Genomic DNA, 27,475 nt, shown 5'->3' with positions numbered 1-27,475 from the left:
GGCAGAGTGATAGAGAAAGACATGGCTCTGGTTAGGGGTAAGAGGGTAAACCAATCAGAGGCAGAATAAGGCGGGCCACGAGGCATACACGTCCTTTGACGTCGACACTTCTAGCGGATCCGGATCCGATCCATTGTGACAATGATTCAATCCGATCTAGTATCTTCCGGTCCGGTGACTCACGTCACGGTAGTTGAGCTCGAGCTCAGCTGACTGTAGGCTCCAGTGAAGTTAGCTCAGCTTCTTGCTACTGTTGTTGTTGTTTTTGCTGCTGTTGTTGTTGTTAGAATAGTCTGTGATGCAGTAGACCCAGTTTACCTTTGTCTGGAAAATGGAGCGGGGCGAGTCGGACACGGAGGGGGACGATACACCGCTGCTTCACCGAGGAAACGAAGACAAAGTCCAGAGAGGTTAAACAAAAATATCACAGCTAACATTAGCTAGCTAACAATAAGGTTGCCCGGTAGGCGAGGTTCATTTCGGGTAACATATGTCTTAAAGCCGCGCTGTTTTTCGCTGTTTTATCGGGAAAAGGCCAGGAAAAGCAACGTCCCTTTTAACTTGTGTTTTTAGAATTTAGTTAGCCTTTTGGCATCATTACTTAGCGAGGAGACATTATTGATAACACGAAAACCTGCCTAAACATACCTAAGAGATCGAGATTGATCTGACTATAGTGTAACACAAAATCCAGCATTACGGTAGCTAGTAGCGTCACTAACATTGTTATTATTTCAGGGGCGTTGTATTGTATTACAGTAGTGTACAGGTGTTATTGTGTCCAACTGTTTACATTTACCACAACTATCAGCTAACGTTAATTTGTTTACAGAAAGCTTTTGTTGCAAGGTGCATGATTCTGTCACCCAAGGTACATCTGAACATAAAGGCTTGTAATGCATTCTCCACACCCATCCTGTGCCTGTGTACACATGCTGACATTTTAATTAGCCACGAGTTTAGGGACATCTGCCCTGAGCTCACATCTTATAAGACAAATCTACTGTTTACGGTTACATGAGCTATTAACTATGTCATGTTTTCATACCTAGCTAGAGAGTTCAATGAAAATACCAGTGTAAAAGTCATGCAAAGTCTGGACATGATAGCTCTAGTAGCGCTGAGAAACTGCATATAATTGTATAAGAGCGTAATGTTTGCCTTGTTAAAACAAATTATTTTCAAATGTTTTCTGTGTAGGCATGGACCTGCCAAAAAGGACACTAAAGTTGAATGTGCTAAAGTGCCATTGTCTGCTATATAAAGACTGAGAGAGTAGGTGCTTTCTAGTTTTTACATGAGCAATATAGTAGCAGTTGTTAACATAATGATATTCATATCTACAAATTGTTGCAGCTTATGCACAATCCAGAGACTAATTGTACAGCAAAAAACGTATGTCCTTTTATTGGCTAGAATGAGTAAGCAATCTGAAGATACAACCTTTGGCTCTAGGAACATGTGATGGTCTTTTACTTTGGGATTTTCTAAATGATTAATTTAATTGAGAAAATTGTAGATTTATGGAGTCATAGTTGCAGCCCAATATAAATTAGCCTTGATGGGTTATATTCAGTGAATAAACAAGCAAAGGACAAAAACAAGTGCAAGATCTAAAATCTATTTGAGTTTAAAGATAAAAGTTCCCATGTTTTTTTCTGTATGTCTTTTCTGTATAGTGACAGAATAACTATACTCATGCTTGCCTTGCATTGCAAGGACACTCACCTCTAAGAATATTACCTAATACATTTTCCATATTGTTTAATGGATCTGGTAACTACGGCACACATTAAAGTATCACCTGCTAAACATGTCTCATTATTGTTATTTCTGTCTCTCGCTTACCCTGTAGCCCCAGCATGTTGTTCATCGCGCTATGGCCTGGCCCTGCTCTCCTCTTTTGGCTTCTTTGTGGTGTACTCCTTGCGGGTGAACCTCAGTGTGGCCATGGTGGATATGCTTAACAACACCCACCAATCCAGCACCAACCACAGCAGCTCAGTGTGTCCTGCTCATGCCAACCCTGCACGGCCCAAACACAACCACACGGTGAGAGCCAGAACGTGACCGCAACTTAGTAAGAATAATGATGAAAACTGGTTGAACTATTCATTTCACAGATATTTGGGCTTTCAGTGTGTCATTTCACTCCTCCTTATATGTTCCATGGTGGAGATTTAGAAATGTATTGTTGTATTAAAACAATTTAAAGGCTGAAAGAGCCCAAGCGATCACACCAGTACTCACTCCAGATGGCAAACTCTTGTTGGCAGGCTTCAAAATGCCCCCTTGGAAAACAATGGTTAGTAAAGAAAGCCATGTATGAAGCCGTATTTTTCTGGTCTCCATTGAAAAACCCTAAACATGCAAGGATTATGTGAATCAGGAGACCAGAGTTGACATATGATATTCACCAGTTTGTCTTGCAAAAAATGAATCGGGGGCAAACCGCATTCTGGGCTGATAAACACATGTAGCTATTTCTTCGAGTTTTAATCTGGTACTACATGGCAACATCAGAAATCCTAATTACAGTGTGTTAAGTGGGCCACTATGCTCAGAAAAAGTCCCAGTTTACTGGAATATGATCTGACAACCAGGAACACTGTATTCTCTGTTCTTCAGTAAGGCTTCATACTATTTGACCTAGCTTATTTCCTAATATAATTCTTAACTCTTCCCCTGACAGGCCAGTGTATACGACTGGGACTCTGAGACACAGGGCTGGATCCTGGGCTCCTTCTTCTACGGCTACATCCTGACACAGATCCCTGGGGGCTACCTGTCTGGCCGCTTTGGACCCAAGTGGCTGATGGGCTTTGGAATCCTGGGAACTGTAGTTTTTACGCTGCTCACCCCTGTGGCTGCTGACCTGGGTGCAAGCTACCTCATCGCTGTCAGGGTGCTGGAAGGGATAGGAGAGGTGGGTTGTTTAATTCTGACATGAAGACATGGGGACACCGAAAGTAGAGTTGAAATGATTTGTTGAAGCCGGTTGTTTGTACCTTAAGTATCAGCTGCACTGCATTCAAATATAAAATGCGCCTTATGTGCCTATTAAATTGTATCTCTGAGTACCCATAATCAATGTGTTCTACAGTGTTAATAAAAAAATTAAAAAAATCTTAATAGAGTAATAGACACAGACAGCCCAACAAACTAACTATGTCATTGATTAACAAACTAACTATATCATTGATTTGATTGTTCTTGAGGGAGTTAGTGCACTCCTGTTGATGTTTTTGTTATGTTTGTCTTCAGGGAGTAACATTCCCTGCAATGTACACCATGTGGGCAGCGTGGGCCCCACCCCTGGAGAGGAGCCGACTGCTCACAATTTCCTACATTGGTAAGACACTTGGACACAATGGGTACAGTGTCAACACAAAGAAAAATGTTTGACAAACAGATTAACCAACAGTGAAAAAGAATTGCTAATTGCATCCCTAAATGTAGGCACTGTGTGAAACCTTCTCTGATATATCAGTCTCAACCTAACCATGTGTACTTAAGAGATTGGCATCATCTGTCACATAATCATGCTCTCATCATTCAGTAGTTGCACTATATGCATTCAGGCAGCTGTGGGATACATATGTTTGTCTTTTCTCTTCCACCCCAGGAGCCCAGCTGGGGACGGTAATATCTCTTCCTCTGTCTGGTGAAATCTGCTTCTACCTGGATTGGACCTATGTCTTCTATGTATTTGGTAATACATTTCCTCCTTACACTTATTCACCATAGTGCTTTTTTAAGCCTTAGACAAGCTGTTTCCAGTTTCTGTTCCTTTGTTCCTCTCTGGTCTGTGGAAATGATGATTTAGCAAGTTTAAGAAGAAAATGTGCTCACAGATGGAACCACTGCAGACATCTCACTTAATTTACTACTTGCTTTACTTGGGATCTACTTATGTAGTCTTGAATTGCCAGACTTTCCTCTACAGCGCTGCGGAGGAGGGTCTGGCTAGTCCACGCAGCATTCCCGGATGGGAGAAAAACGTGCTCTGGCTTATTGGCATTTCTTTAAACTAATCACAATTGTTTGAGGAACTTGTTTTGGTGGAAACTGTATGTTCAAAAGTTGTTTTAGTCGTGCAACAGAAAACTCAGATTGGACAGATAGTCTTGCTAGCTGTCTGGATTTACCCTGCAGAGATCTGAGGAGCAGTTAACCATAGTCCTCAGAAATCCACCAGAGTTTAAAAATGCCAACACAAAGGCAGCGGAAGGTGTAGGACATCCGGCCTAAAAAGAGGGACATCCGGCAGAATTTCCGGCGGCACCTGAAAATAATCCCGGAAGTGGAACGTAGTCAATAAAGACTGGTTCTAATGTAACACCGTCTCTAAACCCCTGGACTGATGTTAGTGTGAAAAACACACCAATTATTCTCAGTGGATACTGGTAAAGTAGAGGTAATGAGTTGCTCAAACTTCCAAAACACTGTATCTTCTGATAACATCATCATAATCCATGCAAATGCTGACTACATAAAATCAGGATTTATGCTGGATAAATGTTGACCTGTGGTAAAATGAGTGCTGGCTTGCTTGTTTGTGTGTCCAGGTGCCGTTGGCCTGGTGTGGTTTTTCTTGTGGGCCTTTCTCGTCTTTGACAGTCCGAACACCCACCCACGGATATCTGAGCGGGAGAGACTCTACATCACCACCTCACTCAAGAATGAGGTAACACCAGAAACCGACTATACTATATGCTTAAAAAAAGGTAAACAAGGTTTCATAGGCTCATGGAAAGGTGTTTTTTTCACCTTTATATCACTGGTCTACTGTCTTGGACATTTTTCCCATAGAGGAAGTCATTATCAGAAATTCCAAAAAGATGGTTTAGTGCAATTTCTCAAAAAATATAAAACACTGGAGAATATACAGGCAGGTTATTGTATGAAATGTGATAGAAATGTTAGTTTGTTGGACTGACATATTGTGACTTGCATTGCTAAAATAGATTTGATTAAAAAAAACTATTTTACTTTGGTGCTTGTTAGGTGCCACATTCAGTGTAATATACACTCCATAAAAGAGACAAAGTAGAATGTTTAACATAGACTAAAAGGCAAAATAAAACAGAGGGTTGTGATTCCTTTACTTTTTAGAAGATGCAGCTGTTATAGCTATGTAATGGCAGATTATATCCCCAATTGCCATTTTGACATATGATGTACTGTTCTTCACTCTGTTACTGTTAAGACAGTAGCAGCAGAGTGCTTGCAGTCATTTCCTGTCCAGTACAGTAATCAGATAATAATGTTACTTAATCTTAGTGTATTGCAGCATTTTATTCTCTTATCTGTCTTCCTCAGCTGTAAGGTCACAACCCTCGCCATGACTCTGCAGTTTTTTAATGACATTCAGATGCTGCCTCGTGACTCTGGACACCTTTATGTCACTGAAGTATAACTGTTGGATTCTTACCAGCTTGTTTTGGTTATTTTCAGTGTTTAGAAACAGAAAATAACCAAGAACACAACATTAAGAAAACATTGGCATTTTTTGTGGCCATCAGGGGGAGAAAATAACACAAGAAATAAAATGACTTAACAACATATGGTCAAAAGATAATTGGAGATGTAGCATGTATGATGTGTCCGTTTTTAAGGGTGGATGCATTAATTAAAAACTTCCCAATCAATCTGTTTGCTACTTCCTGTGTGTCCCAGCTGTCCACTTCAGCAGGCTACATCCCCTGGCGAGCCATACTGACGTCCATGCCGCTGTGGGCCATCGTCGTGGCTCACTTCTCCTACAACTGGACCTTCTACACCCTCCTCACCCTGCTGCCGACCTACATGAATGACGTACTGGGATTTAGCATACAGCAGGTAAGGTCAACATCACATACAGCCATTCATTCATTTCATTTCATTTCATTCATTCTTGCTCAGAGATGCTGGCAAACACTAACAGGAAGAGTTAGATAAGGGCCAGAAGGTGATAAAATCAAAAGACAGTGTTCATAGCCATGAATCTTTTATTTTTTATTGTATTTCTATTAAAAATAGAAGATGAATAAGAACACGTACATTTCAGTACAGGCAAGAAAACCACAAACAAAATCTTCAGCAAACATATCTTTCAAAATTACAGTAACTAATTTAACATGTTCAAAAAGTTTTTCTGGTCCTTCCCCCTTCTCCTATTATTTCTACTCTAGTAAAATAATAAAACAATTATTTACCTATTTATATGTATATACACACACGCACATACATACTGTATATACACACATGCATACATACATAAGTATTCACATTGTTTTTCCCAGCTATCCCATACCAGTATCCATGTTTCATGTCTGTTAAATCAAACCGAATAACCCATCCAAACTCGACATAATATATAAGAACCAAGAACAATACAGTCAGTACACAATACAATCACCTTGAATCCTCTTCGTATCCATTCAATATATTCATTTCAAAAACTTCACTTAAGGTTAGTATCCTAGCAAATCCAGAGCACCTTTAAGTCCAGGTATTGGGAAAACATTTGTCCTTAAGTGTATATTAGTAAAAATAATGTATGTAACCGAATAAACAAGGGAGATATATGGGTAAACACAAATGGGAATGTTGCAACACTCATCACAAAATGACTCTTTGGAATGCACTGAACTACTGTACTGACTATGTAACCATAAAAACATATGCATGTGCTATTGTCTCCTCTTGTCCACAATAGAACGGTATGCTGTCAGCTCTTCCTTACATTGGCTGCGCTGTGTTGGCGGTGCTGAGTGGTCAGCTTGCCGATTACCTGCGGGAAACCTGTCTCTACCCCACCGTCATCGTCAGGAAGTCCTTCTCCATTGTTGGTAAGAAATGACAATATCACTGCTGAATCATGGAGTCATAATAACACAGGCTCTTGACTTCTGAATACACTGTGTGTACTACTTCTGAAGACGGTCATTGCGTTGTTTCTGCAGGTATGATCGGGCCGGCGGTGTTCCTGCTGGCAGCAGGATTTACAGGCTGTAACTACACCTTGGCTGTGTCCTTCCTCACCATCTCCTCGGCTCTGGGCGGAGTGTCGGCCTCTGGCTTTAACATCAACCACCTTGACATTGCTCCTTCGTAAGAATTACCTAGTTCTCTTATCAAAATAACCTCTTACTGTTAATATAATAGTGATTTCCTGCTCATGATGCAAGAAAACCAAACCTAATTGTAATTTTGTAATCCTATATCACAATTTTAGCTTCCACATTTAGTTTTCAAAATAATTATAATAATGCAATGTGTAATCTTCCTCTTGTGATCAAGATGAAGATTTTTAGCCATAATTATGTAAGTGTTTAAGGGCTTAGCGGGTTAATAACTACTCAGGACTTTCAACCATGAATGTACTCACGTTTGTAGGTATGCTGGTATTCTCCTGGGAATCACCAACACCTTTGCCACCATTCCTGGCATGGTGGGACCAGTCATAGCAAGAGGACTCACCAAACAAGTAAGAAACTCATGTACAATCACACTTTATTAGGTGGGTTTGAGTCCTAAAATTTAACAGAGCAGTAACCGTTTTGTGTTTCAAAAGGTCAAGATTTGAGTCTAGATTTCATATAAACAATTACGATATATAACCTTAAACAGCCGCCCAGTTTCATGTCAGGTCATGGTTTTTTAGTATTTAGTATGCTGCTGCTTGCATACTAAGGTCACTCCCTGCTCCTGATCTCCAGTGTCTGGACTAAACAGATGGTGTTTTTACTTGATGCTTCATTTCCTGTCTAATTGGTTTAGTCAGTAAGGATTAGCATGTTAACATTTGGCCACCAGGGGGCATCGACAGTCCTTTATGAAAAGCAACACAGTCATACCCAGAGTGTTTTTGTCTGGCCTGATGTAGGGCTGCACAATATATCGTTTTTTTTAATCAGCTGGCACAATATATACATCGCAAAAGGTTGCGACATATCGCGAAAGACACTCTGAGATTGTTTTTGTTAGTTGAAAGAAAATATCAGTAGAAAACAGCACTTTAAAATGTAACTGTCATTCTTTTTTAGCGGTGCCTTTTATATTCAATTCAATGTTCAATTTGTTAAATAAAAGAATGTTGGAAATTATTTCCTTTCATCTGTTTTAAATTCAACAAGAAATTTGTTAAATAAACTGTGTGCTCGGTTCTGCTGCTTTCAGCAGAACTGAGCACACTGTTTATTTACCTTAAGTAATATCGTTATGATATTCAACAACGTTATCGATATTGCATATTTTCCTCATATGGTGCATCCCTAGCTTGATGATAGCCAATACATTAACCTTGTTACTTGTTTTATTATACATTTCTCGCTTTAGGGTAAAATGGGAAGACATGGCTCCATGCAGTCACTGCTGTAGTACTACGCTGCTCTCTGAAAGAGCAGATTATAGATTTTGACCTCCACACAGTTGAGAACAAACTGTTTATTAGTCAAATAATCAAACCGTCTCGTCATCCAGATCTTCAACAATGGCAACTAGGGGACAATAAGTCTACAACCCAATCAGCCAATCACATCAACTAGTAACCTAAACTCAATGAAATATTAAACAAAGTTGATGATTTAGCAAATTAACATTTTGCTTTTTGGACATTCCAAACATGACTTACTTTGAACATTTCCACCATTCTAGTCACATTTTTTGGATGTCTTGTGATTTGTGATAATCGTCTGATTGTAATTTGTTTTCGGCAGTTAAACAGGTTTTCCTCTTTAAGATGACTTATTACCATTTTGTCATAAAAGAATGTTGATACTGTTGGAAAAGACATTTAAAGGAATGTTTTGAATATACGTTCAAACCGTAACAACCAAATTGTAAAATGTTGACCCTGTTGTTGTATGACTATGAGGGCAACAGTCATTTTAGTAAATAGCATTAGCATGTGTAAATGTCTCACAGAATTCATCAGTGATTGAGTTAAATCACTAGTGACACACTAGCCCATTGAGGGCCAAAGCCTTATTTTATTTTGATGCTCATTATCAACTGTGCTGATTGTCCTTTAGAACACCATAGAAGAATGGCAGACTGTTTTCTACATCGCTGCTGCCATCAACCTGTTTGGAGCTGCGTTCTACACTCTGTTTGGTAGAGGAACGGTGCAGCCCTGGGCCGTCCACACATCCTTCTCTCATGGAGACTAAGGCAGAAGACGAGCGCCGGACTCGTCAATTTGATGATTCTGATTCGTCAGATAGACGGGTCACAATCACGGGCTTATTCAACGGTAATCAGCGAGAGATGTTTCCAGCTGTGCTAATAATTCTTGAAGCGCGGCTAACTAACAGTGAGTAACAGCCATACAATAATACCCTGAAGGATGTTCCTTACTGTGACTGTGGGCGTTGACCGATAGTCACAGCAATGAACTAAGACGTTTGCAATTTAAGTAAAGTGAATATTTCTTGGAGGCAATTATTATTTAGCAGAGCAAATAATCACATTATGCATCTCCAAGAAGTGACAGAGGCTGTTATTTTGAAGAAAAGCACCCTCGTCACTAACTGAAGGAGGGAATGTAGCCGGTTACTTACTTACTTATCCCGAACTAGACGCACGCATTTTGTTAACGTCTTTTTTGAGTGACTGCACAGCACGCACAAAACTTGTTTGCCTTATAGTGAAGCCTCCTTAAAATTATTTGTCTTTGCAAATGGACCATTTGTTCTGTATTTACTTGTCATATGGTGCCATTAAGGGATTTTATGTGCACAACAATATGTGTTGTCTTTAAGGTTATGTCCACCAGGCACCTCTTTGTTTGTTTTGTTTACGTAGCATATGGAAAGCATGGGTCGTTATATCTTTAAATCTGTAACACTAAGATGTTAAGCTGTTGGTGCTCTTGGCACCTTTCTGATGAAGGGTAAGAAAAAATGCTTTAAAGAGGTTTCTGGTGGACCTTATTTTACTCACAGGATTTGCACTTTGTGTCAATTCTCAGGTATCTTATGTCTTACAAGGATCGAAAAGGATATTTGTTTACTTTTTTCAGATTGATTGATCAACCACATTGAGGTATATGTCCTCAATTTGTATGTGTCAACGGAATTAGATCCCATTTTAAAATGATTTCCAATAGCACAGTTTACAACAAAAAATCTGGTCGTAATTCTCTTATCAACTTTTCATCAATATGATCAGCTGATTAAATATAATTGTTCCCATAATGTTTGCACTGTTTCAGGTCACCTGTAATACTGAGTATGGTATGTACCTTTCCCCTTTACATAGAGGGGCAAATCACAATCAGGCCACAAGGAAAACATTTAGTCATGGTTTTAATTTATGTCAACAAGTAGCATCAGCATCCCAATTTAAGATGCAATGCCTTATTACATTAGCTTAAACAGGGTCAGACAATTCAGGACTGTAGACTCCTTGTTCTCATAACGGAATCATTTTGTTATTGCTCTTTATTATTTAATTTTAACTGTCTATATACACAACGTATAAACTGACCTTTGTATGTGTGTGAATATATACACACTGTACTGAGTAATCATTGTAAACTTTCAACCTGGAAACATTCCAGAAATGTGTCATAAATCATTGTCATGTATTGTAAATACTTCATCATATACAGATATGTTCTAATCTGATATTGTGTTGGGTTATTATTTCATTATATAGCCACTGTTACTAACTAAAAGGTACTGTGCTTTTACATTATTGCTGTTCTAATTATTTAAATCTCTGATGAAAAGGGGCAAGAGAAGATCAAATTTACCAGCATGTTGATAACCTCTTAACCCTTGTGTGGACCCGAAGGACAACACAAGGATTATGTACTTCCCTTTACTTTGTTGAGAATTGCTCTCTAAACCCTGTTTCTTGTAAAGTAAGTAAGTAAAGTTTATTTCTAGAACACATGTAAACACAGTTTAAGCTGACCAAAATGCTGTACAAACAAGAACTGAGGTGCTGTATTAACCCTTGTTTAGAGAGCAATTCTCAACAAAGTAAAGGGAAGTACATAATCCTTGTGTTGTCCTTCGGGTCACTGGGACCCGAAGGACAACACAAGGGTTAAATCAGAGATCTTCAACAGGGGGTCCGGGACCCCTAGGGCGTCCTCAGAGTCATTGCAGGGGGTCCTCCAAATTGTCAATTTGAGACTTAAAAAAAAATTAAAATGCCTTAACATAATTCCAACATATTATTAGCAAATATAAATTCCCATCGATGATAGGCTTACTGGCCAATAGGTAAGGTAGTCACTAAGCTAGCAGCCCACAGATACAGTTAATCCTAGATTCACTGTGCCACATTAACATTAAAATATGATTTTATAAAATCATGACAATTAATATTTTAATAGCTTATGCAAATAGCGTACGCATTACTGCTGAAGTAGTATCCCCTATTGAAAAGAATTAATAATATATAAAAAAATAAACAAAAAGAATAAATAAGCCCTTCTGTGCCAGTCATTAGTTAGCAGTGACCTAACCCTACTTCCTGGGATGTTTAAAAAAAGAAAAAGTGCTTCAAACTAACAAATCCTGCCTGTAGAGTTCAGGGCTAGGTAAGGCAAGTGACACAAGCTACACAAACCGCCAACAAGAGCAGAAAGGGTTAAAACATAATCTCACTCACTGGAGACACAATGAGAAGATGACAATTTTAGGCAGGTTTCACTCTTCACCCTTTTGGTAATGAACTAATCATCACAGACAATAACCCATCTTTGTAACAAGTCACAGCCACAAACAAAAACATTCCCACATGGGCTACTACTGGGATGAACATCTGTCTGACTGCAGGTATATTTTAGAAATCTTTGATATGGAAGTTTCCGACTTCCCTGTATATATATCCCTAAAAGGTGTATCATGATAAGAAATGTCCTAACTACACTATGTTTACCTGGAGATTGCTCTCCCTGCATCTCGTGGTAATTAGCAAACCCACGCACTGGAAAGAAGTTAAGAGAATGGGAGTTAATTTTAATCCAACTAGGGAGCGTCTGGAAAGGTGAGAGCTGCGCGTGACAGACGCTGCTCGCTTCATTTGTTCACCACCCACACTACAGTATCTCTCTAGTGACCCACTTCCATTACTGGATATAATTCTGCAGCTTGTAGTGCGATTTTATTCCTCTCGGATACTTTTTCCACAACGCTGACTTTTAAGGCGGATACAACAGCAGCTGACAACAAAGAACACGTGTCGGTTAATTTCATGTAGGGCAGGCCTATATCTACTTTTTGTTTATGTAGGCCTACGTAAAGTAGTGTATGCAACGTCTCAGATATTAATTCCCACACAGTCTTACTTAGTCCAAAATAGTGCTTCGCTTTAAGGTCACAACTCATTAATTACAAACTAAAGGTTACAAAGGCACAGAAGACAGAGCAAAAATAGCGAATTCACGTCGGTTGCCAAAATGTGTCGCAGTTCTTGGGCTATGATGCGCCGGTAAATGTTTTCTGGACACGCTCACGGAATAGAGCAAATTCAGAACGGGTCGTGTCCGACAAATGGATGCTTCGCCGGTATAGCCGTGTCCTATAATAAACTCGTCTGCTGGTAACTTCTCCTGGTCCCTCGTTGTGATGATGTACAACAGCGGGTGCGCGCAATTACGCAACACCCCCGCCTGCCCTGTGCGCTATAACCGGATCAGCGTCTCTCCTCAGCCTCTCCGGTCCTGCACCCAAACTAACACCGGCCAGCTCTCAGGTACGACACAGTAGCCTAGATGACATTATGCATTGAGAGGGTTTTTGTTTATCGATACTATCAGGAAAATAAAAGCGCGTTTGCTGTAGCGGCTGAGACTCCAGGCAGTGTTTTGGGAATAGTGTTGTTATTGTTGTTGTTATTATGATGCAGGAAAGAGTGCAGGCGCCTGGTACTTAGTACGCATCCAGCGTCAATGAGCGGGCAAATGATAGAACATGGCGTGAGGTTGACATTTCCGTTAAATATTCCAGACATAAAATGAATCGCAGTAGCTGTGCTGATTCTTACGTATTGTCCGCTGTGTTATAGATAATTTTTTAATGAATTAAAGCGCACTGCGGCAGCTGTCGTAACGTTATACAGTACATGAGAGAAGAGTTAAATACGCGCATGTCAATATTATCTGTCCTGGCACTGAGTTTGTCTGGCCAAGAGATCGTGTTACAATTGGATTAAAGCCACTGGCCTGTCTACCTGCTGCAAACTAGATTCAGATCAAAGAAATCCTCACAGGACCTATTTAGAAGACGACTTTGTAGTGCACGTTGTCAATTCTCGTAGTCAAGGTTATCACCATGACACTTCTACAGAGTTAACAACAGTGTTTACTCTCCTCTGCATTAACCTGTGTGCAGTGCACTGCAGTGTCTGAGAAATGGCTGCTACACTATCAGGACCTGACAAAATGGTGGATTCAGGCTTGGAATGAGGCTGTAGTAAGTCTGTGAAAAGAGGTCGGTGCTGTGTAACATCAGAGCCTTGTTTTTGATGTGTCTGTGCACAGCAGAGCGGGGTAGCGAGGACAGGAGAGCAGGCACTTGGATGGATGGATGGATGGATGGATGGATGAATACAGAATAGGAGGGGCACAGGGTTTTGTGACTTGGCGCAGTTCCGTGGCCATTGATACCATCCCTAATCTTCTGAGACACACTGTTTAAGAAGACATCTATTGCCAGTCAAGTGCCGTCACTGTCAGTAGCCTGAGTTAATCATATCCAGGATCGAACAGACAGTACAGTCAGCCAAGGGCTGATGAACTAAGGAAAATAGACTCCTAACTTGTGCAGCATTTGAAATTCTTCCTGCGCCAGTCACTACAGGCATTAGCACTCTACCAGTGTTTTTAGCTCTCGCCCTGCCTATGTATTTGCTCAATCTCCTGCTGTGTGAGCTTGCAAAGCCCATTCAATTTCGACGGTGTTAAATTACCAGACCCAACAGCCTCTCTAACAGTACACAAACAATCATTTGTTTTTGTCCAACCTTGAAGTATATTTTGCTGCTCACACAAAACCTTAAAATATCTGTCAATCACAATAACTAGCGCATGAAAGGTTTCTGTTTCCTGCCCTGCGAGCCACCTGCATACCGTACTAACTGTAATTTATTTAACACTGGTTTTAGCTGACAGACTCAGCCTCGTGACTTCAACCGGCTCCAGTTACCATGGGAAAGGAGAAACTCCACATCAACATTGTTGTGATCGGCCACGTGGACTCTGGCAAGTCCACCACCACGGGCCACCTCATCTACAAGTGCGGGGGCATCGACAAGAGAACCATTGAGAAGTTTGAAAAAGAAGCTGCTGAGGTGAAGGAGATACAGGCCTTTCTTGAATCAATTAACGTCTTTTCTCAAGATCAGAACCCCCCACCCCTCTGACCATGACATAAAAGCCATACCGACTATGTACATATCACCATCTATTTGTTTCTCTCCCCCCAGATGGGGAAGGGGTCGTTCAAGTACGCCTGGGTGCTGGACAAGCTGAAGGCAGAAAGGGAGCGTGGAATCACCATCGATATCTCACTGTGGAAGTTTGAAACCAGCAAGTACTATGTGACCACCATCATCCGCCGGATAGCAGGGACTTCATCATCAAGAACTATGCCTGGTCCCCCAGGTCGTATAACATGAGGGCGCGGCTCCCAGCCCTGTGCTTTGTCACACTTGTGGTGTCGTTTGTCAGCACGGCCTTTTTAGAAAGAATAACCAGTGACTCCAGTGACTATCTGGGGACTGTCGCGTAAATAGCATCACAAGCAGCCACATGTGTCATAATAAACCGCATCCAGTATGTAGCAGCAAGTTCATTTACCAGGTTCCTGTTGAACAGGACAAGTTGTTCATATTGTTGTCAACTTCAAGTCCTAAATTAATTAGTGCAACGGCCAAAGCCACTGCAATACTAACCGTCCTTATGTTTTATCTTCTGCATCTTCAGGCAGATTGTGCTGTGCTGATTGTGGCGGCTGGTGTAGGAGAGTTCGAAGCTGGTATTTCCAAGAATGGACAGACCCGTGAGCATGCCCTCCTGGCCTACACTCTGGGAGTAAAGCAGCTCATTGTGGGCATCAACAAGATGGACTCCACCGAGCCAAACTACAGCCAGAAGCGCTATGAGGAAATTGTGAAGGAAGTGAGCACCTACATCAAGAAGATTGGCTACAATCCGGACACCGTTGCATTTGTACCCATTTCAGGCTGGAATGGAGACAACATGCTTGAGCCCAGCCCCAATGTAAGTAGAACACAAATGATAGGAATGCAAATGCTATAAAAAAAAATCATTAGACACAAACGCAGCCTTGAATTTGATTACTAATTTGCATGGCTGGTGCCATGGGATGGGAAGCTGTAGCTCAAAGGCTAACCAGTTGCTGTGACTGCCGGTCTAATTCAAACAATCAGAGCAGCTCAAGAGTCTGACTAACCTTTTAAGACATATAAGTGCCCTTGTGTTAGGCATTTAAAGCAGCTCTATGTAACTATTACTCAACAGAGACCACTGTGGCAGTAGCACAAGTATAGAAGAGCCATAATATCAGAAAACTGACTCCGTATGTCACTTACACAGAAATATCTAGCTTAGGCTTGCTAACATTAGCCATCATATGCTACTGGTCATAGCAGACCAAGTACGGATGTAGCAGCAAAACCCCTGAGTGTATTTAATTGGGAAAGTGCTTTTTACTGCTTTTGAATTCTGCGCCTCACTCAAAAAAGAAAGATTGTGTTTCATTTAAAAAGTTATGTAGTCTAACTTTATTTACAAAAAAATTGAGCCATTGAAGCTTTTTGGTCAATATTAGTTACCTAAATTTTTTTTTTTACTACAGCTAAAAAATGGCAATCTAATCAGTTGCTCTCTTCTATGACCATAAGCCTAAAACCTCTTAACTGACAATACAGTAATTGTATAAAATGTATAATATAGTACATTATCTTCTTGTCTCTAGATGACATGGTTTAAAGGGTGGAAGATCAATAGGAAAGAAGGCAATGCATCAGGGACCACACTACTGGAGGCTCTGGATGCCATCCAGTCCCCCACCCGTCCAACAGACAAACCTCTACGTCTGCCCCTGCAGGATGTCTACAAGATAGGAGGCACGTAGCGCACTGATTAAGAAATGGATAAAATCTGAACTACAACAGGGGATAGAGTTATTGTGAAATAGACTCAAAATATAGCTCTTGGTCAGCTTTATTAATCAAAACAGTGTAGGTCTGAACTACGTTAATGTTCCTTTTAATGTCCTTTATTGAGTGTTCTCTGTGCTGAACTTCTTCTCAGGTATTGGAACAGTGCCTGTAGGCCGCGTGGAAACGGGCGTACTAAAGTCTGGCATGGTGGTGACCTTTGCCCCCGTCAATGTGACTACCGAGGTGAAGTCTGTGGAGATGCACCATGAGGCGCTGACTGAGGCCCTCCCTGGCGACAACGTGGGCTTTAACGTCAAGAATGTGTCGGTCAAGGACATTCGCCGCGGCAATGTGGCTGGTGATAGCAAGAACGACCCACCGCAGGAAGCTGCCAACTTCACTGCTCAGGTAGACATTACAAAGGATCCATTTCTAGAAATGAAACATGATCAGCTCTTTCTTTAGCCTGAACTATTTATAGTCTTGAGGAATATTTGATATAAAATCTATTTTGAGTTATCTTTCGAAATCCCACTTTTTGGAAAGTCAAGCTGCAAGTTTGTCTAAATTTCTACCACACAACCCACTCAGAGTGACATTGAGGGGAAGGTGTCAAAAGAAGACGATCACAGCAACTATCACCGAACAAGCCAACAGTCGAGTCTTTGCAGTGAACTTCTTTGGCAGGAAGGAAATCATCTTTTGTTAATAGGGCATTCATGTTTATCTCTTTGGTTTGTAGGTGATTATCCTTAATCACCCAGGCCAGATCAGTGCTGGTTATGCTCCTGTCCTGGACTGTCACACTGCTCACATCGCCTGCAAGTTTGCAGAGCTTAAGGAGAAGATTGATCGCCGCTCTGGCAAGAAGCTGGAGGACAACCCTAAAACTCTCAAGTCTGGAGATGCTGCCATTGTGGATATGGTTCCTGGAAAGCCAATGTGTGTTGAGAGCTTCTCTGAGTACCCTCCACTTGGTAAGTTAAAGTGTATAGGATTTGTTGAATTTCACCACGCTTCCCAACACACTTTTTTCCCCCATCAAAGGCTTTGTGACTACACTGCAAGTCATACGAGATGAAACCATGACCTAAAATATCTAGCTCTACTCCTCTTTACCTTGCAGGTCGTTTTGCTGTGCGTGACATGCGCCAGACTGTGGCCGTCGGTGTGATTAAGGCTGTGGAAAAGAAGGTCTCCACCACCGGTAAAGTTACCAAGTCTGCCCAGAAGGCCCAGAAGAACAAATGAATGTTGTGCTACTCTGCCGACCCCAAGGTCTCCCAGGGCAGGACATCGGTCATCCAACTCAATCCGACAATTGGCTGCTTCAACCTAATAATCAAAGACTGGTTAATCATCACAATGCATCGCAAAAGCATTCGAAGGAAAGAACAACATTTAGATCTTAAGTCCTTGAGGCAGCACTCCTGACTTCATTTTAAGTGTTTAGATTACCATTACGTACTATGTCATATCAAACAGATAGTTTTAAATGTGCACTGTTGATTTGGTTCAAGGCAATATTTTTCTGTGAAATTGAGACATTGAACAATTAAAGGTTTTGAAATGTATCAACGCTCTAGCTCTCTGGAGTGCAGGCACTGGTCTCTTTACATGGTATATGTTGTGCTTAGGTCTTGCTTTTAGTGTTTGTTTGCAACTACATGGTGCTCTGTAGGAGCCTATACAACAACAACCTATGATAAAACTACGTTCTTCCGAGTTGTAGATTAGTAGTAGTTAGTGATTTGTTGTGTTTAAGCTATAAAAAGCACTTAAAACAAATGGTCCAAATTTGTCCTTCCCGAGGGACTCTGAGTAGACCACCTGTTGATTCTTAAAGCACTTTGGCGTTTTGCTAACTTTGCACTTCCACTGGAAAAGCTTAAATTGGCATAAGCTACTTTGACTTACTGTAAGATGGCATGAGCCTCTTTGTTACATTAAACATGTTTCAACCAAAATGTTGAGCTGTGGTCATTAGTAATTTTTTTCTGGGTGTGCCGCAGAGAAGTGACAGGGCAACCGAAGGCTTTAACTTTCCCATCTTGATTTACTGTAGTCTTAAATAAAACCGGTCTTACAGAAATCAGAGCATTCTTACGATACACACTTGTGTCCACAAGATGGAGGTATTGGTAGAGGAATAAAAAAGGAATTTAATTTTCAAATGAATTGTAAGACTATTATACAAACACATTTACCAGAAAAACTAAAGGGGCGTGCTAAGAGGCGTGTTCTCCTACACTTGCCAGAAAATCTTCCGAGTGTAACTGCCAGAGCAGTGTCATTCCTCTCACTGCATCACCATGACTGGTAGAGGGAGACCGGGCAAGGCAGGGAGTCCAGACACAAAGTGTGCCACGAGTAAAACTAGACCTGAGGAATTGAAACCATCTGTGCCAAAAAGTCCAGGGAAAGGCTTTGCAGAAGAGAAGCAGAAACGCACCACAAAGGAACAGAAACCAAAGGCGCAGAAAAAGGCAGTCCGCTTTGAGGAGAAGCCATGTGTACAGAGCACCTGTAAAGACAAGACCACAAAACCATTCACAGAGAAGACCAACAAGCAGCAAAGTACAAATACAGAAATAAAGGTTCCTGTACAAGGCACAAAAGCTTGTGCTAACAGGGCTGAAACAACAGAACAATCTGCAGAAAAGATAACGAAGACGCCAAAGGACACCACAAAGGACACTCTGAAGCCCACAAAAGCAAAGAAATGTGATGGGAAGGCCAAATCGGCAGAAAAAAATTCAGAGGAGCTGACAAAGGTGCAGCCAGATGCCCCAAATGACACCACGACGGCTTCTATAAAGACAACCAAAGCAAAAACATGCGCTGGCAAAGCCAAATCACCAGGAAAAATCAAAGAGACAACCACAGAAATGCTGCCAGAAACCCCAAAGGAGACCACAAAGGCTTGTGTACCACAAGAAAGGCGTGAAGACAAAGTAAACTCTATCCTCAACAAAACTCTGGAAAATCTGAAGATTAAAAGGGACGAAAGATCAGATGCAGCAGAAGTCATCAATAAAATAGTAAAAGCTATAACTGTACATTTGAAACAGAACACCCAATACTTTAAAGAAGTAACAGAGCTACCTACTGGAAGTTACTATGAAAATCTAAAGGTAAGCCGCTAAAGTTGGAGTTCCCTCAAACAAACACTGGGTTCCATATTTTTTGATGAAAGGGGTTAGTGGTCAGTATGTGGTGCATAGCACTTCGATTAAAATAAATGTACTCACATTTGGTACAGTACAATTATGTCGTCATATATTTCATGTTGCATTAAACGGTGATGTTTTTATATACAGATTTCTAAACCTGATGAATTCGACATCATGCTGGCCATTCCTGTTGACCGAGTGAACGTTTATCCATTCGGAGAGGATGGAGCCTATTACAGCGTGGAACTAAAACGTGACAAGAGCCCTTTGCAGAAATTTCAAGAGACCAGCACTTTATCCGCCAGTGAAATGCTTAAGGAGTTCAGGGACGAAGTGAAGAAATGTGTCAAGCAATTCCAAGGTGAGTATCAAAATTAGCACTAGTTTGAAAGCAGCAGTTTTTCAAAATACTACACACAATTAGCAGAACACCTCAGACCCTTTCGCAAAATGAAACACTCTTGCAAAAACTATACACTAATTTATAAAAAACATGTTTCGTTACCATATGAAACACGTTTCATATTACTTAATTCAGTTTGAACCAGTTACACACTGCTGTTGCTAACCTAAAACACTTTTAGCAATTTCACTTCTAAGTGATTAGAGTACTGTAAATGTAAAGTACACAGAGAAAGTGCAAATATACAATAAGTTCACCAAACACTACATTAGACCAATGCTGCAGACTGAGGGAAATATAATGTATTTCTCTCCATATACCCAAATCAGTCAACATGGAGAATCACAACAAAACATGTCCCAGTTTTCATGCTACTACAGTAGTGTGCATAACACTGTTAGCTCCACAAACAATAGACAAACACAATATACTGTATCCAGTACAGGTTACAATTACAGAAAAAAAAGGAAGATCTGAAAAGAACTGAGAATACTAGACTTACCTGCTGCATTTTTATAGTGCTTGAACCTGATTGGTGTGTCTACATTTACGCAATCATGTGTTTGCACACCTGATGGCTGTGTGTCTAATGAATACAAGTGTGTTTAGTGTTTTGCAAATCACTGTGTGTATTGCATTGCAAAAAGTGTGAGGCTGACATTGTGTTTACAGTGGTGCACATCTGGGCCAGTGTTTTGCTCCTTGAGTGTAAGGTTTTGATAATTGTGTAATACTTTTGATTTCAGTGTGTAAGCAATTGGCAGAAACTGTAATGGTTGGGTTGGTCAAATGCAGTATTGGAATCAGTCACTGTGGCAGCCAGAAACAAAATGCCCTCCCTATGTTCAGACTACATCCCGCACTATACACAACATGCATTTTACCCTCGCAATTTTGTCTTGGGATGGGAATATATGTCGATGTTTAATAAAAAAGATCCAGAGAAAGAAATCTTAAAAGAGAATGTCTGATATAGTAAGATTGTATACAGTATATAATAATAAATACATTTGTATTTCCTGTTTTTTCTTTCAGAATGGAAGGTGGAAAAAAAGAAAATAGGCTGCCCTGCAGTGACCCTAACCACAAAAGTACAATCAATCACCATTTCACTGGACGTTGTTCTCAGTATCATGGTTAAATCAAGCTGGCCACCTTTCACCAATGGAGGCATTCAAATAGATGGCTGGCTGGGAACTAAAGTAAAGCGGGAATACAAGCAAAAGCCATATTATCTAGTACCAAAATACGAGGGCAGGGGTAATGTGGAAAATGACGGGGTCCTTGCCAAGGGTAAGTCTAACTCTTAACGTGCACATCATTGTGGGGGTTTCATGTGAACCGTTTCATGAATTTAGAAAAAAGGGAAGCGTCAAGTTCCCTTGCCCCTTGACTGTTATGTGTAACACTTTACTTGAAGGTATCGACATAACAGTGACATGACAGTGTCATGAATACATGACACAGTCATGACACAGTCCTGACACATGAACCATAACCCTAACTATAACAAAAACCAAATGACACTTACTAAAAGAAGCGTTATGTCAAACATTTGACTTGTTTATAATGTTTATGACACGTTCATGGCAGTCATGTCACTCACTCTTATGTAGATACCTTCAAGTAAAGTGTAACCCTATTTTCTCTTCTATGATATGCAGATACTTGGCGCGTTTCATTCTCTCATATTGAGAAAGCCATACTGAAGAATCACGGATCGGAGAAGACATGCTGTGAGAAAGCCGGAGCACGATGCTGCAGGTTTTTTCAGATTTGAACTGACTTGTTCCTGAAGTGAAAGTATAACACTGTATAGATTTTCTTGTATCCATGTCAACTTATTTCCATCACATAGAAAATAGATATAAAGTTAAAATTAAAAAAATGTCTATGTATGTTTGGAAATAATGACCATCACATAATTATTGTCCTCAGCTAATAATCCATAACAGTATATTCCTTTCTCTTTACATACAGGAAGGAGTGTTTGAAGCTCCTAAAGCACCTTCTCAAACTGCTGAAGGAAAAGGACTCTTCATTTGACAAGTTCTGCTCCTACCACGCCAAGACCACGCTCTTACATGCTTGCTGCTCTAGAACTAAAGACAGTGACTGGATAGGATCAAACCTGAGCCACTGTTTTCAGCTGCTTCTGGATGACTTTATAGCCCATCTTGAAGCTGGTGTACTCAACAACTTCTTTATCCCAACTCAGAACCTGCTCTCCGGTCCCACCCAGTCCAAGTGCAAAAGTCTGGCTCGTTGTATCAGGGAGGAACGGGAAAATGGATTTCCTATTTTTAAGTGACAACTTCACACTAGGTCTTGTGCATCTACGGAGGACTTAGTGGGCTAGTAAGCCTTTGGGTACGCTACTTTGGTTTAGCGCTATGTGTTAACTCCAGTTTTGTGTGTTTTGGTAGATGGAATTTTGTGAAGGCAGAACATCAAGTATGTTTGGTCTAGACGCAGACCAACATCAGCAGCAGAACACTTTGATGTGTACTTTGGGTCAAGGGTTAAATTCTAATTTTCTGCTGACCACACTCCTCACTGTTTGGTTACATGCTTTCTTGGGCTCTGCAATCATTTTGAGGAGGGTACCGTTTTATATATTGTGTCCTATTGATTTTCATTAAATGTCATGTAACTATATACTTTAGCTCTGGCATGTAGTAGTTTCACATCATTAAATTTCTCCTCTGAAGCCAAGGTTGCAAGATTGGATCTAGTTTAGGTCACTGTTCATTTGATATGGGAATGGGTATGTTTGTACGATAGCCATTTCAGTGTAGCCTAATGGGGACACTTTGTAAAACAACAAATTAAAAGTGGAGAGGGCACCTGGTACAGCACATGCCCATATACAGGTTCGGTTCCGACCTGTGGCCTTTTGCTGCACGTCACTCACCCTCTCTCAAGTCTAAACTGTCCTGTCAAAATAAAGGCCTAAATATGCCAAAAATATAATCTTTAAAAAATAAAATAAAAAAAAAAGTGGGGAAATGTTAATTCTTTCTCTACATTTATTATTGTATTGTCCCTTTTGTATTGTATTGTTAAGGTATGTTTTGTGTTGCAGATATAAAAGGTGGAACAATGGGTTTATCCTGTATCTCTGTCTCTCGCTCCAGCAGAAATCCACCCTAAATCGTTGCCTTTTGTTTTTGCACCTTCAACACCTTCACAGCACACTTGACACACATCCACACATGGCTTTCATTACCGACTTTGTTAATCTACACACTCCATTGTTGGATTTGTGTTAACTGTAATTCAATAAATTGTTGGTTTTAAGTAATATCTTGCATGGAGTCCATCCTTGTCGCATTCCCTGAGCCCGTTTGTAACAATAGTGTGTCATAAAAATGCCACAAAAAAAAACCCCAATATATTTCATAAAAAAGTCAATGTTATAATAAGTTATGTATGCATAAAAATTGTCATAGATCGTATGTCATAACAATTTCACAAAAGTCATAGTATAGTTGGATAAAACAAATTGTAAAAATAAAATCATTGTAAAGTATTCCACAAAAAAGTTGTGTATAGCATAAAAATATCAAATATTCATAGTATAGTTGGTCATAAAAAAGTTATAATTAAGTAAGTCATAAAATGTCAAAAAAGTCATAATATAGTAATTCATGAAAAAGTAAAAAGTCAGTATAGTAGGTCATTAAAATTTCATCAAAAAAGTCATAGGTCATAAAAATCAAATTAATAGTGTCATAAAAATGTCAAAAAAGTCATAGTATGTCATTGAAAAAGTAATAGACAATATAGTAGGTTATAAAAATGTAAAAAAAAAATCATAAAAATCTCATCAAAGTCATAAAAATCTCTAAATAAATGTCAAAAGTCATAGTATAGTAAATCATAAAAATATCATCAAAAAGTCAGTTTGGTATGTCATTAAAAAAGTCACAGTATGCCATTAAAAAAGTCAACAGTCATATAGTATGTCATAAAAATATATAGGATATTATGTAAAAATGTGGTCAAAAAAGTTATAATATAGTACGTCACAAAAATGTCAAAAAACTCATAGTATACGTAGTATGTCATAAAAATGTAAAAAAAGTCATAGTATAGTAGGTCATTAAAATTTCATAAAGACATAATTAAGTGTCATAAAGTCAAAAACGTCATTATAGTAAGTCATAAAACTCGTCAAAAGTCATAGTGTAGAATGTTGTCAAAAAAGTCACAGTATGTCATAAAATCCTCATCAAAAAGTCAGTATTTAAAAAAAAAAAAAAAAAAAAAAAAAAAAAAAAAAAAAAAAAAAAAAAAAAAAAAAAAAAAAAAAATTTTAAAAAAATCTAATTAAAAAGTCATAAAAACAAAAACAAAAAATCATAGTATATCAAAATATTGTCAAAAACTCATAGTATATAAACTCAGCAAAAAAAAAAGAAATGCCCCTTTTTCAGGACACTATTTTAAAGATACTTTTGTAAAAATCAAAATAACTTTAGAGATCTTCATTGTAAGGGGTTTAAATAATGTTTTCCATGCTTGTTCAATGAACCATAAACAATTAATGAACATGCACCTGTTGAACGGTTGAAAAGACAGTAACAGCTTAAGGGCGGTAGGCAATTAAGGTCACAGTTCAAAAGGAAATTAGGAAAGTAAAGAGACCTTTCTACTGACTCTGAAAAACACCAAAAGAAATACCTCCAGGTTCCATGCTAATCTGTGTGAACGTGCCTTAGGCATGGTGCAAGGAGGCATGAGGACAGCAGATGTGGCCACGGCAATACATTGCAATGTCCCTCCTGTGAGACAGACAGCGCTACAGAGAGACAGGAAGCACAGCTGATCGTCCTCGCAGTGGCAGACCACGTGTAACAACACCTGCATAGGATTGGTACATCCGAATATCACAGCTGCGGGACAGGTACAGGTGGCAACAAGAACTGCAAGAACCGGCCAGTCTGGTGCAGTACACGAGGAGGAGATGCACTGCAGGCTACTTAGGATTTTGACCCCCTCTTTGTTCAGGGACACATTATTGCATTTCTGTTAGTCACATGTCTGTGAAAATTGTTCAGTTTATGTCTTAGTTAAATCTTTTAATGTTCATACAAATACTTGCATGTTAAGTTTGCTTGAAATATAAATTTAAATATAAAAATAATGAGAGTATAGTATGTCAATAAAAAAGTCATAGTAAAGTAAGACAAAGAAATTGTCAAAAAAGTCATGGTATAGTTTGTCATAAAAATCTCATCAAAAAGTATGTAATAAAAAAAGTCATAAAATCATAATATAGTATGCCATAAGTGTCAAAAGTCATAGTAAAGAGTCAAAAAGGTCGTCAAAAAAGTAATAATAGTCATTAAAAAAAGTCATAAAAGTCATAGTATGTCAAAAGTATTAAAAAAGTCAAGTTTAGTCAAAAAAAGTTACCATAAAAAAAAAAAATATTGGATTGTGCAATAAGGCAGGCCTACTTGGTTCTTTCGGTGAATGATTGTTAAGATTTACAAAGAATATGTTAACAGCATTTACTATCTTAACTCTGACCTTTTGGGACTGATTGGTGGAATTTGTACACATGGCAATACATTGGTAAGAACAAATTACCTGTAACCATGTATCGAGCTAATTTAAATAGCTCAAGTTACTGTATTGTGTGAACAGTTCAGTTCATTTAATAATATTTATAGACCGAGCGCCGACCGCGACGAAGGCCCTTTTGGAACTGAAGGAATTATTATTTTCCTGGCAAATGGCTTAACATTCAAAAACTCACCAAAATAGGCGGTCGCATCAAGCCTGGTGAAAATTTACCTATTATAAGGGTTTCGGGAACAGGTGCGGTGAATTTACCTGATGAAGGTCTGAGACCGAAACATATTTTTCTAAATAAATTACTGCTTGCGTAATGGTCAGTGTGCGGGACTTTCTCTAAGCCTTTGATCTGCTACTTTTGATCATATCCTACGCACCTGCCCGACAAAAGAGGTGTGCAAAAAAATTAAAACCGGCAGCTGATTGGACGAACGCGTCACATGGTTTTGTTTTCTCCGGAAATGGCGGCCGTTCAGAATACGATCTCATTGTACTACAATAGTTCACTGAAACAGGTTTCTGAAAACATTTTAAATGAGAAATAGGCCATGCAGTTGCTGAATCTGTCTTCATTTCAGCTCAACAAAGGTCAGTTTAAAAGATTTTCCTCAGATTTTGAGAGACTCTAGTCACCCATTTCACGGTGAGTCCCGACTGCCCTACCGCCGACTGAACAGGTCAGGTCGGCCAAAATGAACGCCGACAGCCCCCCAGACTGATGACTGCATGGACAGATTCAAGTCACTGACCTCGCCAGACTGTCCATGATTCATAAGAGTCCAACCCTGAGGACATTTACTGGACAAAATTGACTCAAAGTCATAGCAGCCCCTAGTGGCAACAGGAAGTAGGCCTAAAAGTCAAGGTGCTATACTTTTACGAACTCCTCCTAGATATTTCATCTGATGGACTTCAAATTTGGTCTGTACCATCTCAACACCTTAAAAGATGAAAAGTTATTAAAAGAAAAACTTTGTCAAACGGTGTGGGCGTGGCGGCCATTTTGAGTGTTTAGTGATTAACGAGAAAGTGGCTGTAACTACAGTGTACATTGTCATATCTGCTTAAAATTTCCCACAAGAGTCCAGGCCTGAGGACATATACAGGCCAATATTGACTTTTGGTCATAGCGCCCCCCGCTGGCAAAAGGAAATCAGCCTTATATGACAAACATCATCCGATTTACATGAAACTTGAATGTGAGGTCTACATGTTAGAGCCGACCTCTATACTTTAACCACACCCCCTTTTATAACATTTGAACAGTTTAAGGTAGGGTTTTGTGTGAGGTGTCATTGAACTCAGCAGAGTTCCTTCTTCATTGGTGATGGTTTGGCCCACCCCCCTATGCTTAAGCCACGCCCCCTTTCATAACTGGTGACCCATTTAAGGTAGTCTTGTGTGAGGGGTCATTGAACTCAGCAGAGAGTTCCCTTGTCATTGGTGACGATATGCTGTGTCTGAGTGCCGCGCAAATGCAGTCGCAAGGAGAGGCGTTCACCAGTAACCCCGATGTGCGCAGAGGCGCGAGGGCCCGCCCAATGCTGCTTGCAGCTTTAATTTGTGTCGTTTCTTTTGAGGGGTGCAAATGTTCCACCAAAATTAGGTCCTTCCTGAGACTATTTTGGAGAGCCACCGTCACTAAGTCCAGAACTTAGCGCCGCCCAAGACGATTGTGATTGGTTTAAAGAAATGCCCATAAAATATCTGTGGTGTAGCCAGACCTTATTCCACAGCGCTGTGGAGATAGGTCTCAAAATGCAAGACTAAGTTTGTTATAAAAAGTCATAATATAGTTTGTTATAAAAGTGATATTATAGTATACCATAAAAAAATGTCATACAAGTCATAGTACAGTTTCTCATAAAAAGTCATAGTATAGTATCATAAATAAAAACATGGTATGAGAACAAAAATCTACTTTTAAAAGACTGCTAGAATGTAAATTAATTCCATCACAGTGCACCTAACCTGTTTAACAAGCTGGTCACAGGTAAGTATTTTAATCTTGAGGCCTCTGAATTATTGCTTAAACAATAACCTAGATAAGAAACCTACACATTTCCACCACTGTAACATACTAGAAAAAATAACCACCTGAGCTGGGATAATGTGATCAAACATGCAGATATAGGTTTTGACTCTAGAAAATAATTTACAGCATGGCTCTTCCACAATTCATCAA

At 39.7% G+C, this 27,475-nt stretch overlaps 3 protein-coding genes across 3 annotated transcripts; all 3 read left to right on the top strand.

Moving 5' to 3' along the window:
• Positions 1-131: 131 nt before the first annotated feature.
• slc17a5 (solute carrier family 17 member 5) lies at positions 132-10,613 on the top strand. Its single transcript, XM_039783522.1, has 11 exons — positions 132-410; positions 1,856-2,052; positions 2,693-2,926; positions 3,265-3,352; positions 3,626-3,712; positions 4,569-4,687; positions 5,680-5,841; positions 6,701-6,833; positions 6,948-7,095; positions 7,381-7,471; positions 9,018-10,613. The coding sequence occupies exons 1-11, from the start codon at positions 332-334 to the stop codon at positions 9,153-9,155; spliced, it is 1,476 nt and encodes a 491-aa protein (XP_039639456.1). The 5' UTR covers positions 132-331; the 3' UTR covers positions 9,156-10,613.
• A 1,470-nt stretch (positions 10,614-12,083) lies between these two features.
• Positions 12,084-18,095, top strand: eef1a1a (eukaryotic translation elongation factor 1 alpha 1a). Its single transcript, XM_039783521.1, has 8 exons — positions 12,084-12,696; positions 14,107-14,292; positions 14,428-14,576; positions 14,923-15,223; positions 15,942-16,092; positions 16,280-16,536; positions 16,871-17,105; positions 17,255-18,095. The coding sequence occupies exons 2-8, from the start codon at positions 14,149-14,151 to the stop codon at positions 17,377-17,379; spliced, it is 1,362 nt and encodes a 453-aa protein (XP_039639455.1). The 5' UTR covers positions 12,084-12,696; positions 14,107-14,148; the 3' UTR covers positions 17,380-18,095.
• Positions 18,096-18,201: 106 nt separating this feature from the next.
• On the top strand, positions 18,202-23,008 carry cgas (cyclic GMP-AMP synthase). Its single transcript, XM_039783519.1, has 5 exons — positions 18,202-19,262; positions 19,449-19,662; positions 20,740-20,997; positions 21,369-21,468; positions 21,685-23,008. Exons 1-5 carry the CDS (start codon positions 18,441-18,443, stop codon positions 22,013-22,015), a joined length of 1,725 nt encoding a protein of 574 aa, XP_039639453.1. The 5' UTR covers positions 18,202-18,440; the 3' UTR covers positions 22,016-23,008.
• The last annotated feature ends 4,467 nt before the right edge of the window (positions 23,009-27,475 follow it).

Source organism: Perca fluviatilis, chromosome 19, assembly GCF_010015445.1.
Source record: "Perca fluviatilis chromosome 19, GENO_Pfluv_1.0, whole genome shotgun sequence".
NCBI classification, from domain to species: Eukaryota; Metazoa; Chordata; class Actinopteri; order Perciformes; family Percidae; genus Perca; species Perca fluviatilis.
The sequence above is the reverse complement of the archived record's forward strand: the minus strand, read 5'-3'. Positions and strand labels throughout refer to the sequence as shown.